Source organism: Hipposideros armiger, unplaced genomic scaffold (genome assembly GCF_001890085.2).
Source record: "Hipposideros armiger isolate ML-2016 unplaced genomic scaffold, ASM189008v1 scaffold_64, whole genome shotgun sequence".
Classification (NCBI taxonomy): domain Eukaryota; kingdom Metazoa; phylum Chordata; class Mammalia; order Chiroptera; family Hipposideridae; genus Hipposideros; species Hipposideros armiger.
Genome location: NW_017731414.1, coordinates 2,995,775 through 3,013,323, shown reverse-complemented (window position 1 = coordinate 3,013,323; position 17,549 = coordinate 2,995,775). Strand labels below are relative to the sequence as shown.

The 17,549-nt window shown below is 43.2% G+C and overlaps 1 protein-coding gene across 1 annotated transcript in view; it reads left to right on the top strand.

Moving 5' to 3' along the window:
* Positions 1-9,092: 9,092 nt before the first annotated feature.
* Positions 9,093-17,549, top strand: part of SLC18A1 (solute carrier family 18 member A1) — a gene marked incomplete at its 5' end in the record, with an annotated part of 26,288 nt that continues 17,831 nt past the window's right edge. The window contains 3 exons of the mRNA XM_019641846.1: positions 9,093-9,192; positions 16,950-17,039; positions 17,280-17,323. Of these exons, the coding sequence (XP_019497391.1) occupies positions 9,093-9,192; positions 16,950-17,039; positions 17,280-17,323 (234 nt within the window). The remainder of the gene's footprint in view (positions 9,193-16,949; positions 17,040-17,279; positions 17,324-17,549) is intronic.

Below are 17,549 nucleotides of genomic sequence, written 5' to 3'. Positions count from 1 at the left end.
TTCTTCAGTCTAGTTGTGGAGGACTTTGCTTCACTGGCCCAAGTTGGCACCATCATTGCACTCTTCCCGGGTGAGGCAGATCAGTCGCTGGCTTTTGGATGGCTGCTCACTGCAGCTGCTGGCTACACACGGTAGCCCATGGCAACCCACTGCAAAACTACACCTTGGCCAGTGACTCACAGCAGACCAGCTCCAGGTTGAGCTGTTGTTCACCATCTTAGCTGTAGAGGGCAGTGTCACTAGCCCTCATATGTGGGATCCGAACCGGGGCCCTCTGGCGTCCCAAGCCAGATCTTAACCAACGCGCCACTTGGCCGGCCCTAAGTTAAATTTCTTTATGGTAGTGGTGTCTATTCAGATAGTAGTATTACTTGGCACCGTCTCCAATTTCTTAGAAATTATAATTATTTTTATCTTATAATTTTTTGGGGTCTTATGATAGTATCTATGTAGAGTGCAGGTAACTAAAAAATTAGCCAACTGAAATTGAGCATTAATCTTTAAACACTTTTCTCACGTTTTCCAAAAACAACACTTCCTTAATATATAAGACAAAGGATAAAACAAATATTTTACACATAAATACAGGTAGGAAACCATGGAAAAATTAAATTCTTTAATAAAGAAATTCAAACTATGAGGTTCTACTGTATCTACTAAATGAGCAAAACTAACCAAGTGATTCTTTTTTAAGTACTGGCAGGGTTAGTGACTGAGCACTGCACCAACACTTTTCTCCTGGCTTTGTAAATTGGCCAGTCCTTCTAGAGAGCAAGCTGGTGTGCAGGGATCATAAATAATTGTTCATTGTGTTTGGTCCAATAATTTGATTTGGTAATCTCAATAATGGTATTATTAACCAAAGGAATATGTTTATAGCTTGTTATGGCAATACTATTACTTATCATAGTGAAAATGAAGTAGTAACCTAAATATTTAGCAATAGTGAATGGGACAAGGATTCTGTATTTGATGGATATGGGCATGCATGTGATATATAGCTAGTAGAATTTAAGTATATGGAATTATTATTTGAAATAATATTGAGCGAACAGAGCTAAACAAAGATATAGACCAATTGCAATAGTGTAAAACACTTTTTTTTTTTAATTGGGGAATTGGGGGATGGGAACAGCGCTGGGGAATTGGGGGAAGGGGAACAGACAAGTTGCTGTCCTTTTGTTCTTCAGTCTAGTTGTGGAGGACGTTGCTTCACTGGCCCAAGTTGGCACCATCATTGCGCTCTTCCCGGGCGAGGCAGATCAGTCGCCGGCCTCTGGACGGCCGCTCACTGCGGCTGCTGGCCGCTCACGCTGGCTGCTGGCTACACACGATAGCCCATGGCAGCTCACTGCAGCAGGGGCTGCAGCCTACACCGTCCCAGGTGACTCACAGCAGCCCAGCTCCAGGTTGAGCTCTTGTTCAGCATCTTAGCTGTAGAGGGCAGTGTCACTGGCCCTCATATGTGGGCTCAGAACTGGGGCCCTCTGGCATCCCAAGCCAGCTCTTAACCAACGCGCCACTAGGCTGGCCCATAAACACTTTTGTACGATGATAAAAATCAGAAGACACTGTGATATAAAGAATTGATAATGTAGTTTTTGGGGGGTGTCTTTTTTTTTCTTCTAAAATAGACATTAAATATCCAAAGTAACATCCACTCACACAGAAAGCATCACCTGGGGGAGGGGGTGGGATACAATATTATAGTTAAGAGGCTTTGGAGCCAGACAGGTAAGTCCTGATTTTATTAGTTCTACGACCTTGAACAAAAATGTATTTATTTGCTTACTTTCCCTAGGTCTCATTTGCAAACTGAGGATCATAATAGTACCTTCTTCATAAACTTGTTGTACATATTAAAAGTGATTAATGCAAAGCGTTTGGCATAGCAAGGGCTCAATATGTCTTAACCAGCATTATTATTATATACTTTGATTGATGGATTGCTTGATCAAACATTTACAAATTAATTACTATGTGTCAGGCTCTTTTCTAAGAGCTTTTATAAATGACATTACCTCTCTGCCTAGTTTGTATTCAGCAGGGACTATATCTTACAATTTTCTTGTATCTTCTATCTATAGTACCCAGCAAGGTAACCTGCACATATCATAAATACCTATTAGATGAATGAAAAATGTGTTACTTCTTTTTTAAGGATGAACAGTTTTCCACCAATCTTACATTTTCATCTTGAAGGTTTTTTCCTAAGGAACATTCACCCTATTCAGCTAGCATGCTAGTTATTACCTTCCTATTATTTGTTAAAATCCTATCCTTACTTTACCCACAGTCAATGCAAGACTGACTGGCATCAGCAGTAGGCAATGTAGTCAGCACAGGAGACTGAGTCACCAGCCCCAGCGACCTCGAACCAGTCCTCAATTCCTTCTGTCCCTGAGTCTCCATTTGCCAGTTGGGAAGATTTCATGTCATAGCTCTCAAGGATTTAAAAGAAGGCTTCCAGAAATCAACAGCTCAGACAGAAATGCAAATACCTATTCCTTTGTTACCAATGATTATTGGGGAAGAAAATTAGAGAAGGGGAGGGACAGAAAAACTCATGCCAGTGACCTAGTTTTCTCCAGACAATGTGCATCTCTCCATTTGTTGGAAAATCACGATCAAGGAAAACATTATGAAGACAAACCACAGCAGTTTAAATATATAGGCCTGTACATTTCCATGTAACAAGGCATAAGCCAGTATAATATCATCAATATACAATTTCCAGCATGAGAGGGAAGAGGAAACTAATTAAGTCATTTATATGTTTACATATGTATTTTTTATCTTTGTTGTTGTGTTGACTGTTTTCCAATTCTGACCATCAGAGGCAGAGTAAGCCTGATAGGTTGAAAACTGTACTTGGACCTCCTGAAAGCTAAGATCTCTGGTTTTATTCCATATTACTTTCTTTGTCACTAAGGTCGCTGATCTGGTATGGAAAGAATGGGAACAGCAGAGGGCCCTCTATGATCAGAGCAAAAGCTACTTAAGAGCAAGCCTGGCAAATTTTAAACCTGTGAACCCAAGAAGTGGCCAAGGGGTGGAAGTTCCCTTACCAGGTGCTATCTGTATCATTGCCTTATAATGTGAAGTGGGGGAAAGTGTCCTTGAAACTTGAGGTGCTCTTGGTCACAGACTTTTCTTTTGTTGCCAGATCAAGACAGCCCTTTCTCATTTCAAATGTACCAAACAAAGGGGAATTGTTAGGATAAATGTTAATGCATCTATTTGATGGAATATTATTCAGACACTAAGACAGTAAAATATTTTAAGCATGGAGAAAATTTCACAATACAGTATTGAGTAAAAACTTCTTATATGCAATGGCACACACTGTATGATCACTACTATCTGTATGTGTACACATGCCCTCAGAAAAAAATATTGGAAAGGAATACATATATACAGTTGCTAACCGTGACTACCTCTGACTTATGGGATATTTTACATTTTTATGATGTGTCAAAATTTATTTTACATGAGCATCTGTTACATTTCTTAATCAGAAATAAAATTCGAACTATGAAGGTGCTTCTGTTTAAAATGGTACAGTTTTCATTTTAACAGGCAGCAGGTTCTGCTAGTGGTAAATAAGCATGCGATCAGGCAAATTAAACGTTCTGGAAGGAGTCTGGGTCAGAGAAAGTAGTGATGACGGCACAGTCACCATTCAATGAGAACCCATTGTTTTACCTCTAGTACTAGTTTGTCTAAGAGCAAGCCTGGATTGACAGACCTGGAATAGACCTTGGTTCTCAACTAGATTTAACTCTCCAATTTACAGAAGAGAAAACTGAAGCTCAGGGAAGTAAAGTGATTTCCCCAGTTCCAGAAGCAAGATAGTGTCCAACTTTTCCAGACTTTAGACCATGTGTTTTGTTTTTTTCCATAGCTCCGTAGCTGTCCAGTTCTGGCTCTGTCACCTGTCTATACAACGGATAAGTCTATTCTATCCCCATCTAGGGACATTTTGAAAGAGCAGACTAATTCTAAGACAGGTGGGGGCTTCTGATCCTCTGAAATGAGTATCCAAGGCTCAGGCACTGTCCTCGTATCTGCCTGAAGTTCCTTCTCTGATGTCAAAGATGACGTAGGGTCAAGCTGGGCTCAGAAATCTGGGGTTCTCAGAAAAAATTCTAGGGATTTATTCTAATTTGGATCATTTCCACTTACCACTAGTTGTCATGGCAATGTGCCTACACTGTTTCAATGTCTGAATCTGACCATTGCCAGAAAAGGCTTTCATTCCTGGCTTACTTATGATGTACTCATTAGAGAGTGCAATGAAAGCTTGAGAGACATTTTCTGTTGAGTGAGCACTAATGAACTCAACATGGTGGTCGGCACTGGAAAGCCTTGGAAGAACTAAAGACACGTTCCCGCTCTCAAGGGGTAAGGTCATTGAACTCAGCTGTGTCCTCAGGCAGACAGCTTCCCTGGGCCAGTGTCACATCTTTAAAGCAAAGGCAACACTACTGTAAAATATGTTATTCCTAAGGAGCTAAAGGCTATATTGTGGAGACAAGATCAACACACATAATTTGACAGAGAGAACCTGCAAAACAACATAGAATGGTATCCTGGGTTGTCTAACTGGTAAGAGAAGGGTCAGCTAGGATTGGCTTAGGTCAGGGTGGTCTCCACAGAAAGGGAGATCTTTTCAGGTAGACAGAATTAGGGGGGCAGGATTTGGATTAGAGAAACAATATCAAGGGTCTTATGTGAGTCTAGCAAGGCATGTAAATTCTAATGGTTACCAAGAAGTACTAGCTCTGAAGCAGTTCATGGTGGAGGCCGCATTTAGAAGAGGAATTTATTTTAGGGAACTTAGTGTTTGGAAATTCCCTCAACAAATAGAGGAGTTCAGTCACAGTAGAGTCAATGTTTTATTGTTTTTCTGATAAATAAATGCATAGGATCCAATATTTTATGCCTACTATGTGCCAGACATTCTTCTAAATGCTTGTTGTTAATTTACTCATTGAATTCGCACAAGAACTCTATAAGTTAGCAAACTGAGGCACAGAGAAATCAAGTAGTTTCTCCAAATTCTCAGTTAGTGAATGGCAGAACCAGAACCCAAGCCCTGCTAATTCAGGTACTTCTCTGCTCCCTGGTGTTTATAGAAAGATATTTATAAAAGAAAACATGGTCTTTGTTCCTAAGAGCCATTCCTACCACTGGCCTTTCATACCCCACTGAAGTCATGGCTGTCTCTGCAGGCTCTCTGACTCAGCACAGTGGTTTGTGGGATGGTAGATTGTCCATCCCTCGTCCACGAGTGAAGGTAAATAAGGAGCCATGGCTGAGGCTAAGATCCTAAGGGTCAGTGGTGGATTTCAAAACCTCCAGCCCTGCTTGTGGAATTCTGCTCACACACTCAAGGATGAGTAGGTTTGGGAGCTGAATTCCAAATGGAAAGTAGAATGAACTTATTCCTGTTCTAAAGCAATGAGGTTCTGGGAAAATGCAAGTCTCCTTCAAGGCTTCGATATGTCAGCCAGTCTTATGTGATGCTCAGAGGCAAGAATGTTCTTCATCATCATCATCATCATCAATAACAGCAACAAATAGTGAGCACCTCTGCAGGGCAAGATGCCAGGTGCTGTGTGGAATACAAAGATGAGTAGGATAAAAACTCTGCCTTATAATCTAGAAGCAGACAACTGTAATCCAAGGAAAAATGTCACAAGTGTCAGTAAGCATTATATCTCTGCTTCTGGCTTTTGGCCAGTCATGTTCTTAACCAACTCCTACCTAGCTCCAAGGTGAGCCCTAAAGGAAATGAGGTGGGAGCCCTGACAGGTGACTGTGGCTGGGACTGCATTTCCTAAGCAGAGCAGGTTTGAGTCAAACTAGGCAAAGAGGGAGGACGATGAGGCCGAAGCTTGATAGTAAGAGAGGATTTTTGAAAAGACATGCTGAGAAGCAGGAAAGAACTAGAAAGAAGGGAGGGGCCTCACCAGGGCACAAAGGAGGTTGAAAGTAGGGAGAACGGACAAGATAGGCAGGACTGTGTACACAAGACTTAGGTCTGTGCTGAGGACACAAAGGAAATGACTGAGGTAGCCGGTGAGAAGCAACAGCTGGAAGAGCCCCCCAAGGGCAAATCCTACCAGGGCCACCTACTTCCAACTTCTGCACTGTGATGGGACAATTGCAGGTTCCTTCTGGTAGCCCTGGCCAGAGGAAATTCACACTGAATTTGAAGGGACCCTGCTCTAGGGATAAGGAATCCCATTTAAATGATTCTAAGTTTGCTGCCTCCATAGGCATCTCCTCAAGAGCATTGGGGGTGAAGGGAAGCTGGTTGCAGGAGGGGGACTGAGTTTTTCTAATTCCCATCCACTGATTTATGGCTGAGTTTGCCATCAGTGTCCCTATAATACTATCATTCGATGAAATTTTTAGTTTGGAGGGTTTTTTAAATTAAATTTATTGGGGTGACATTGGTTAATAAAATTATATAGGTTTCAAGTGTGCAATTCTCTAATACATCATCTATATATTGCGTTGTGTGTTCACCAACCAGAGTAAAATCTTCTTCCGTCACCATACATTAAGTTTGGTTTTTTGGGGTTTTTTTGTTTGTTTGTTTTTTAAAGATTTTATTGGGGAATTGGGGAAGGGGAACAGTGTGGAGGAATTGGGGAAGGGGAACAGCCAAGTTGTTGTCCTTCAATCTTAGTTGTGGAGGGTGCAGCTAGCTCAGCTCCAAGTCCAGTCGCCATCCAGCCACCCGTCGGCAGCTTGCGGCTGCTCAGCTTAAGGTACCATGTTCAATCTTAGTTGTGAGTGGGCATAGCCCACCATCCCATTCAGGAGTCGAACCTGCAACCTTGTTGTTAAGAGCCCAGGCTCTCACCAGCTGAGCCATCCTGCCACCTGTTGGCAGCTCAGTGGCAGCTCAGCGGCAGCTCAGCTCTGGTGCAGCTCACTGACCCATGTGGGAATCAAACCAGCAACCCTGTTGCTCAGATCTCGCGCTCTTAACCAACTGAGCCACTCGGCTGGACCCTAAGTTTGGTTTTTAAAGCACCTCCTTTGCCTTGAGCTGAAGCAAGCTCTTCCCTTGCTTTACCAAAGTCAGCAATTCTCTACATTTTTGGACACAGATCCACCCCTCAGGGTCCACCATGCTACGTGGGTCACAGCCCCAGAGCAACACCTTCCTGGACTTCTTTTCAGAAGCCTGTGACAGAAACCAAACTTCTTCAGTCCGAGGTGCAAACAGACATATGCTCGATATAAGAGGAAGTCTGAACTGATTGTTAAATATTTGAACAGCAGAAGAAGCAGGAAACAATGAGAAACAAAAGCACCCTCCAGGTCTGAGTCACACGGCCATCTACTCTGGCAGGCCATGTCAGGCACGGGCAAAGGTAAGTGTAATTAGGTTCCACGTTATTTAGTCTGGAGAAAAAGCTATCTGTCTGATGATGCTGTGTGCCGGCTCCTTTCACTGGCGTAAAAACAGAACCACTGTCAAAGAGCCTCCAACTTCCATTGCAGTCCCAGTTGCTCTCACATCCTGCTGTGGCGAGAAATCATCAGTTCTTATCTATATACATAGAGACTGCACTGTTCCTTTTTACTGGTGACGTTTTATTTTTTGAAAAATTTTCCACTATAATTTAAATAATACAATTCCCATAAATTTGCCATTTAGCATAACCACTAACACCACTGAGATGTATTTGTCCAATGTATATGGAACTTATATAATTACAATGTACTTAAAATTTTTAAAAACATTTTTAATTGTGGTAAAATATACATAATAAAAAGTCTATTATCTTAGCCACTTTTAAGTGTACAGTTCAGTAGTATTAAGCATAGTCACATGGTTGGGCAATCAACAAAATTCCAGAAGCTTTTCAGCTTGCAAAACTGAAACTAAACCCATTAAATAGTTCCTCATTTCCCGGAAACCACCATTCTACTTTCTGTTTCTATGAATTTGATTACTCTAGGTACCTCATATAAATGAAATCATACAGTATTTTTCTTTTTGTCACGGGCTTATCTCACTTAGCTTAATGTCCTCAAGAATCATCCAGGTCGCAGCATGTGTCAAAATTTCCTTCCTTTTTAGGGCTGAGTAATATTCCACTGCTTGCATATACCACATTTCATTTATCCACTCATCCGTCGGTGAACATTTGGGTTGTTTGCACCTTTTGGCAAATGTGCATAATGCTGCTATGAATGTGCATAAAGTTTTATATCCTACCTTTCCACTTTCCATTATAATATCTATGTACCTATGTATCTATATCTAGATATCTANTCATCTCTTACTACCTTCAGACCCTATAAGATTTACATGAAGAAATTAAGGAAAATATCCTAAGAGGCAGGAATTGTGATTCAAAAACAAGATAATTGTAGAGTTGCTGGCAGTGTCTGTAAGTTCCTGACTTAACTTCCTCTGGTAATGTTTAGATGCAGCTAGTTCAGGTCAGAGCAAGCCCAAGATAAAACCATAAAGTAAGCCAGGCCTTTACTTAATGCCACCCTGTGGTCTTTTCTCTGTTCCCGCTTACCCTTTTATAGGCACAGTAGTGTTAGTACTACCAGTAACACTGTCATAGTTTGCAAAGTATTATCAAATACAATATTGAATGTATTCCTATGCCATTTTACACGAGTGAATGAACATGAGAGCCCAGACCATGCTCTCTTCCAGGCACTCAGTGCTTCCATGCTCTTCCAGGGAACACCTGTTAAACAGAAAAGCACTCTGTGTTCACAGGTTCTCTCTTCTTTGACTTACTCCATGTCTCTTCATTCATGGAAAAGTGCTAGGAAATGCTAAAATGATATGAAATGCAGGATCATGGGACAATGGTATTCTGTGTTACCCTTCCCAGAGACTTTTGCACTTCCAACAATAGTCTGAATAGGAGTGAGCAATGTGGGTATTTGGGGGAATGGTGGGGCAGTGTTTGTAAAATACTATGGGTTAAGTTTTGTAAACCCCATCAAGCTGAAACTCTAGCTAAAGATATAACAGGGCGGAGGCCAGGGACCCTGTGGAAGAAGCAGAGAGCACTCCTGCATGCTAACTTCATCTGTCACTCTCAGGACTTGGGATGCTGGCAAGCGTCTACACTGATGACGACGAGAGAGGCCGTGCCATGGGTATTGCCTTGGGGGGCCTCGCTTTGGGAGTGCTGGGTAAGTGGCACCTGACCTCAGATCTAGGTTCAGGAGGGTGAGGAACTGCAGACTCTCTGAAGATGGCTCCAGGAAGCAGGTTTCCCTCAGGTCATGGAAGACAATATTTTCCTTCCTTGTCTCCAATCATGTTTTGAGTCCTTCTGAGATTTTGCCCAGGAAAGATTAATCTTTTCCCTCGTAAGAAGCTGAATAGCCCATAAGGGCCTGGGAATGGCCCAGAAACCTAGTCTACTCAAGGGGGTGGATCTTCCCGTGTTAGCCGCCAGGGACTCACCTCGGCTTCTACACGTNAGAGATGCTCAAAGTGGTTACCATCAGTGTCCAGACACTTCTGATTACGGCGAACTACTGCTTGAGCAACGTTGACCAAAGTGTCTATTTGTATACATTTTTTTGGTACCCCTGGTATATGTACATATTAGAAACATGCCTCACATGTACTCGGTGCTCAATAAATGATGACCATTATTACTGTTACTGTTGTTTCTATTAGTGACCAAAGTATAATTATTCTCAGCTTGTATCTGCTCTTTCGGGCCCTCAGCTCCCCTAAACCTTGGTTTTCCAGTAATTTGGGGCATCCCCAGTTTGATGGTATCTCCGAACAGCTTTTTCTTCCTTGTGGAGGTGCTTCACCCAAGCTGTCTGCTGCTAATGTTGTCTACTAGACACAGTTTTGCCTTGCTGGTAGCTGCCCTAAGCCCTCAGAGTACCAAAACTGCTCTTAGGGTGGAGAGTATGGTGGCAGAAGTGTCATTTGGGCTCCAAACAGGTCACTGCCTTATGCCCAGAGTCTTGTAAATGGTTTTATTAATACAGCTCCTCCATCTTTTGGCCCTAACCCTCTCTCTCCATAGAGGCACAGGTTGTGTAAAGGGGCTGGTATGCCATGCTCCCTGGGGTAAACAGAACAATGTCCCCTCAGAGATGTCCACACTTGAATCCTGGAACCTGTGACTATGTTACCTTATTTGGTAAAAGGGACTTGACAGATCTTATTTAGAACCTTGAGATGGGGAGATTATCTTGTAATATCTGGGTGGGCCCAACGAGTTCTTATAAGTGAAAGAGGAAGACAAGAGGCTGAGGCAGAGAGAGAGAGAGAAAGTTAAAAGAGAGAAGTCATGCTGCGCTGCTGACATTGAAGGTAGAAGGGGCCAGCAGCCAGAAAATGCAGGCAGCTTCTAGAAGCTGGAAACGGCCAGGAAACGGATCTCATGTAGAGTTTCTAGAAGGATTACAGGTCTGCCAACAGCTTGATTTTTAGCCCAATAAGATCTATTTTGGACTTCTGNCAGGAAAATAAATTTGCTAAAGAAACAAGAAAGAGAAAGACTAATAGTCTATCCAGTAGCACATAAATGTTGCTAATAAAAAGGAGATGGAATAAGAGCAGTAAGTGAAAAAAAAATATGTCTGGAAGTTGACTCTGAGAATTAAAATAAGAAGGAATGAAAGGGGGGCTGATTAATGTTGGAGAAGGCAGCCTGTGGACCCCACTATTGGCCCCTGATCCTCTGCTGACTGCTCGGAGTGACACACCTCTTTCTCTCTCCTGGGGTTTTTTTGTTTTGTTTTGTTTTTAATCACCTTTCTGTTGTTTTTCCACCTTTTCTATTGCTTCCCCTCAAGTTTTCTTCCATTCCAGCATAGGGCTTGACTCCTTATCAACAAAGGCTTAACAGGAATTTGTCGCATTCAGGGCTGCAAGGCTGCAAAGTGCAGGAGCTCATTTTGTGAAGTTCTGTCTGGAAACTGTAGCGTACTTGAGAAAATTCTGGCTGAATCAAAGAAAATGAGGAAATTCAAGTTAGAAACATTTACTGAACGTCTAGAAGCTCAGCCCGTGCTAAACAGTAAATTAAAAACTAATAAGATGCTCTATTTCATCAAATGAGACATAACTCATTCTATAATACTTTATGTCTCGCACATATGATACCTCAATGGTATAATAAAAGTCACTGCGGGGAATGTAAAGAATGAAAAGACACCATTACCAGCTCCCCAGGAGTTTATGATGCTGTTACTGAACAGAAAGAGTTCATCCACCCTGCATTAGCAGAGCCAAACACTAAACTCTTGAGAACTGCAGTGGAGAAAGCTATTGGCTATTTTATTATGAATGATGTCACCCAAGAGAACGGGCAGCTAATGCTCAAAAGCCCAAGCTCTCCAATGGTGTGTAGAGCAAAATCACAAGACATCGTGGGTTAGAGGTTTTGGGTCAAGCTGGGAGCTGATTGGACAAAAGTGAAGTAAGGGTAATAAATCATTTCTTCAGGTCTTGCGGACAATTCTGAGGTCTGTTCCAGTGTCCCCAAGTCTGGTTTCAGGGAAAAGTAGCCTGGGGGCCATTACACCTCAGGACTCAGGAGCTGAAACATTACTTAGCTCAAGATGTTATCTTTAGCCTGCTAGAGGTCCAGACCTTGTGCTCTTTAGTCGGGTCTGCACTATTATCTTCTGCTGCCTTGGGGGTTACTGATTATCCAGGGGAAAGGCTAAGTCTCTGGAGGATATATATACCTGGGATGCCAAAAAAATGTATACAAGTGGACACTTTGGTCAACGTTGTTCAAGCAGTAGTTTGCCATAATCAGAAGTATCTGGATGCTGATGGTAACCATTTTGAGCACCTCTTGTAATTGCAGAAGTCAAACGTGACTTGTATTCATCTTTTGTTATTGGTATATATTGAATACTTTAATACAGTTTTCCTTTCTTAAAATGTGTATAGGTTTTTTTGGCACCCTCTGTATATATATGGAGAGAGAGAGAGAGAGAGAGAGAAATGATTTCTAGAGCTAAGTTTTAAAGCTAAATTTAATCAAAGTTGTAAGGACCCTGGGTTTCCGTGCTTGCATGGGGAAATGTGAAAAACATCCTGTGGAATAAGATAATGCTAGAGGATCCCAGACTCTTTAGCATAAGGTCCTCGCCTGACTCTGCCAAAAACTCATGTTTTGAAAGCTTTTCTTATCTACCAAACTGTATATATTAAATAATAATTATTGTTGCCATGCCATAACCAGTGTTGCTATACTGAGTTGGCCTGATTCTAGCAAAGGTTTGGTATTTGGGGTCTCCCATGTCATATGAGGGTTAGGGCTTTGGAAATACTAAAAAAAAATGGTTGCTGCTGCCCATTACCACTCTTAAAGGCCCCCAGCTGGGAACATTGTTTAATGTGATTAGGAGCTAAATGTTGGCCTTGTCAAGATAAGAAGTGAAAAAGAAATTGCTNAGGCAGATCCATCACCGGGCTCTGGACGGCCGCTCACGGTGGCTCTTGGCAGCTCACACCGGCTGCCAGCCACTCACGTTGGCTGCCGGCCACACATGGTAGTTTATGGCAGCCCACTGCAGCAGGGGCTGCAGCCTATGCCGTTGCTGGTGACTCATGGCAGCCCAGCTCCAGGTAGAGCTGTTGTTCATCTTAGCTGTAGAGAGTGCAGCATCACTGGCCCTAATGTAGGATCTGAACCGGGGCTCTGCTGCTCAGAGCTGGCGTCCCAAGCCAGCTCTTAACCAACGCGCCGGCCCTAAAGTTGTTTTTTTAAACAAGAATTTATTTCAGTTTTTTAAAATGGATTTAGAGGAACAGACTAAGTAAATAATAGTACAAGTAGTCCTCAGATATGTCATAACCTTTGAGGTGATAGGCAAATGACTGACATTTGAAAAACAAAAAGCTAGGTGATCTCCAGGACCTTCATAATGTGCTAGGTAGAATTCCAAATTTTAAAAAACTGGTAAATAGCATTTACTTGGAAGGCATTCTGGAAACCAAGTGAGGTTATTAAGATGCATAAGAAGTGAACAGAGACACAAGCATAGGAAAATTTCTAGATACCATCCTACTACTTGAAACTCTTTGTACCTTTTATTTTAATAGTGAGTTTCACTTGCCTGGGCAGACTTTCTCCCCTCTTGGTAAAGGCTGCAGAAGACCTGTAGGTGAAACAGGCCCTTCCTGAAGAACCTGGGGGAGAGACGCCCCAGCCCAGTCCTCACCATGCTCAGGGCGGCTTTGGACGCCCCTCGGCGGCTGCTGCAGGAGGGGAGAGAGTCCCGGAAGCTGGTGCTGGTGGTGGTGTTTGTGGCTTTGCTCCTGGACAACATGCTGCTGACTGTGGTGGGTACGTCCGGGGTCCTTGTGCTAGGGGTAATTTGCTCTGGGCCCCGCAGCACACACCTTGCGACCTTCAGCAGTGAATGGATTTCACACAGTTTGCTGAAAAGTGGAGAAAACAGCAGGAAATGGAGTCTGGAGCTTGCTAACTATTGCTGAAAGCCCCAGAGGCTCAAACAGAAGGAGGTTCAGAAAGGATCTGACCAAAAAAAGAGGCTCACTGGAGCCAGAACGGGTGTTACTTTTCTTCCTCCCCATGCTGCCTTCCCAAGGTGCTCAAGACTCCAAGTGGTCGCTGCAACAGTGAGCATCTTCTCACTGTGTTGCCTTTCCAATGTCTGCTCTACCAAAGTAATGTACTTTATATCGATATCCAACTTTTTATCAAAATAAGCCTGTCTCTGATGGTGCATTCCCTCAGAGTCCTGCTTTTTTTAGTTGGTCTATTTTTTGCATTCGGTTATGCCAGCATATAAATGGGTGCTAAAACTTTGCCCCAGTTGGGTAAAATACATGCTTTTAAACAAGAAGCTTTCTGAGACAAATTGTTAATGCAATATAGTCAGTTCTCGTAATGTGTGGTAGTTAGTTATGCCCTCTAAAGTCGCTGCAAACACTGAATCTAGACCATACTGAATCATTGCTCCTACAGGAAATACATACAACTTACACCCCATGTAAATTAGACTCTTAAATCCTTAAAACAATGCACCCTGGTAGATTTTATTTTCTTTACAAAAGAGAAAATGAAGTTCAGAGTGTTAAGTGAGTGACTTGTCTGAGGCTGCCTCACTAACAGGTGCCCAAGTTGGGATCCCAGCTCTGTCCATCTGGCCCCAGAACTGGAACTCCTCGCCCCACGCTGGCCTGCTGCTCCCATCTCCATGCTCTGCCGTCTCCGCATGGGAGCTGAAACAGGAAGGCACAGCCTGCCTTGTTCACCCTCAGCTGGGAATGTGAGCATCTGCTGGCTCGAAAATGTCCCCGCTCTCCGCATGTGTATCCAAGAAAAATCATGATAGCTCCGCAAGTATTGATTTTGAGATTACAAATAAAATTTAACCAGTAGGTAAATTATGGAATCCATGAATAATAAGGGCCAATTGTTCGATGGTTGGAATTTAGGTACTTTAGCTAATAGGATCATTTGGGCAGGCACAGTCTTTTCGTGGGCTTCAAATCATGTCGCTTAGGACACCTGCCTTGAGCATGACACTGAATTCATAGCAATGCCCCTGAACTGACTCGTGGTAAAAAGACAACCTGCCCTTAACCCTCATGACTTGTTCTTCTTGACTTTCAGTGCCCATTGTGCCCACCTTCCTATATGCCACAGAATTTAAAGAAGTCCGCACTTTGTACCTCAGCCCTGTCACAACTTCCCNTTCTTGGTTAGCCTGAAATTGAACATTCCCAAGTTAATTCATACAATTAGGAGGGTCCTACCAGTTCCACAGTTAGGAAACCTCTGCTGTTGCATTTGCTCTTTTGTAAATTGTTTGCGGTCTTTGCCCCACTGCTGACACTTAATAGCAGGAAAATATAGATTAAAGTGCCACTCCAAGATCCCACAATGAGCTGTACTCTCTCATATGCCATCCATCCAGTCATCCATCCAGGAAATGTTGGCTGAAGGCTCCCGTGGGGCAGGCATAGAGCTGGTGCGAAGGCGACAGTGCACAATCTATGCCTTTACAGCGGCCATAGATGTTGGGTTTCTATGGCTTGAGAACAACATGTATAGATTTTTTTTTTTTTTAATCCTGTGGCTGTTCTAAGATTTGTTTCTTTCCAGAAAGCAATTCAGGTGCATGGGAGCCTCTTTGACTAAGTAGCAAGGGACAGGAACTGACTCTGGTTCCATTTTGTCTTCCAATTTGTGTTCAGGCCCAGGCAAGAGTTAAAGAGCTCCATGCTAGATAAGCACAGATGAAAAACAGTGCAGCCCAGTGCATCTCTGCTTAAGATAATTTCCCCTTTCTCTTTATTCTCTCCAGCCCTGCTTTCCTGCCTCTGACGCAGGGAGCTAAAGGTCTGAATGAAACCTGTTCCAATTAAATTTTTGTGGACAAAGGGCACACATGGCTTCCTCAGATAACAGGTGGTAATAAATCCATCAGCAAAGCCACTTTCAGAGAACACAGACCTCATTGAATTGCTAACAGCTGTCAATATCTCATTGAGTGCCTCATACAAGATGGGCTCGAAGGTAAGAAGTTNAATCTTTTCCCTCGTAAGAAGCTGAATAGCCCATAAGGGCCTGGGAATGGCCCAGAAACCTAGTCTACTCAAGGGGGTGGATCTTCCCGTGTTAGCCGCCAGGGACTCACCTCGGCTTCTACACGTGTCCAGCTTTCAACGTGAGAGCATGCTCTTTGTCAGATTTTGTGCTACATGTGTTACAGACATACTTGTAATCTTCTTCAATCCTCAGCACCATGCTGTGAAGGAGGAATGATGGCCCTCACTATGGAGATGAGGCTAAGAGAGGTTAGATAGTCATCCAAGGTCACACAGCCAGGAAATGCCAGAGCCGGGACACACACACAGATTTTTCTGGGCTCGAATCCCAAGCTCCAAACCATAAGGTTGTACTATCTTTGAGGTTCATCCCTCATATGGTTTAATTGACTAGTCCAACAAGCCACCCACTTTTACTGAGCACTTGTTATGTGCAAGCACAATGCTAGCCCAGAGGGGATATAGGTAAGAAGTCTCAGACATAGCTCCTGCCCATAGGAGCTTACAAGCTAATTGGGGAGGAAACAGCAAAAGTCTTTTCGCTGGCCCATACCCCACCTTCTACCACCACGGGGAGATGGAGCAAAACCCCTGCTCTTGGTTAGTACCCACCTACCCAATCACCCAAGCTAAAACCAGTGCATCCTGGTCTTTCTCACCTCTCACTCCCAAAGGAATATGCCCATTATAGCCTCTACAAGCCACTTCCTCAAGGTTAGCTCCTCACTATATTTCAATTGGAATGTGACCTCCTGCCTGATCTCTTGCACAGTCTCTCCTTCCTCCAAGGTACTCCAGAAGAAGCTCCCTATGTCCAGAGCTGGTGGTATTTCTCCCCTGCTAAAAAAACACTGATGTTTCTTTCTAGGCCACAAGGCCAAGTAGATGCTTTATCTGCATATGCAGGGCCCTTGGTTAATCAACCTTCCCAACCTCTACTCTTTCTCTCCCAAATACTCATATTCTAGTACCACTGACTTTCTTCTACTTCTTCTCCAACCACACTCTCTTTTCTGACACTTCCATGTTCTTTGCACATGATTCGTCCCCGCCAGCATTACCCACTTGACAATGAACTCACTCCACTGTCCTTAAACAGCACTTTGGAGATGGAAACTTTACTGTTGAACTTTACTTTTCACCATTATTTTCACCACTAATTATTTGGGTCCCCCCCCCCAGCAACCATGCACATTTTCTCCACTAGAATATGAGCCCCTTGGAACCAGGTCTTCTTCATTTCTGAACCCCCAAAACCTCATGAGGAGCTCAGCCCCAACTAGACCCTCAGTAAACACTCATGGGGTCAATGTGGACAAGTCATGCCTGCTGGGAACTGGCCCTCACCTCTGGAATCTGTGTCTGTTTTGCCTTTTAGTGGGAGCTCCCTTCGGAAGTGTGATGTATGTGTTTGTTGGGAAGTCATCACCCTTCCTCATCTTGGCCTTCTTGGCACTACTGGATGGAGGTAAGTCTCTATAAGAAGCCAACAGGAAGGTGAGAGCCCAGGTCAGGTTGGAAATGCATTATGCTGTGGTGTCAGCCTTGATATGTTCAAATGGATCAAGGACTGTACCATTTTAGGAAAAAAGGAGGAAACTCAGGGAGTTAGATCTGTCCATGATAGGGTGATAGCAGTGTGGCTGTTAAAAGCCTCCAACGAATCAGTGGACAAACTAAACTGTCACTCTCCTTCTTTCTTTCTTAGCACTCCAACTTTGTATCCTACAACCTTCCAAATTCTCTCCTGAGGTAAGTAGACACCAAGCTCCACTGTCAAGAGATACATATAGAATGGCTAATACAGTGACCCAGGCATCCCTAGGCTATCCCTGTCAAACCAGGAGAGGAAAGGTAAAGGAAAATGGAGTCAAGGAAAGTGAGAACTGTATGTGGATTCCCAGATAGGGTCATATTGAGGGCAGTGTGAGGGGTGGAGAGGAAGTTTGGCTTAATGTTAGATGAACATGGAAGAAGG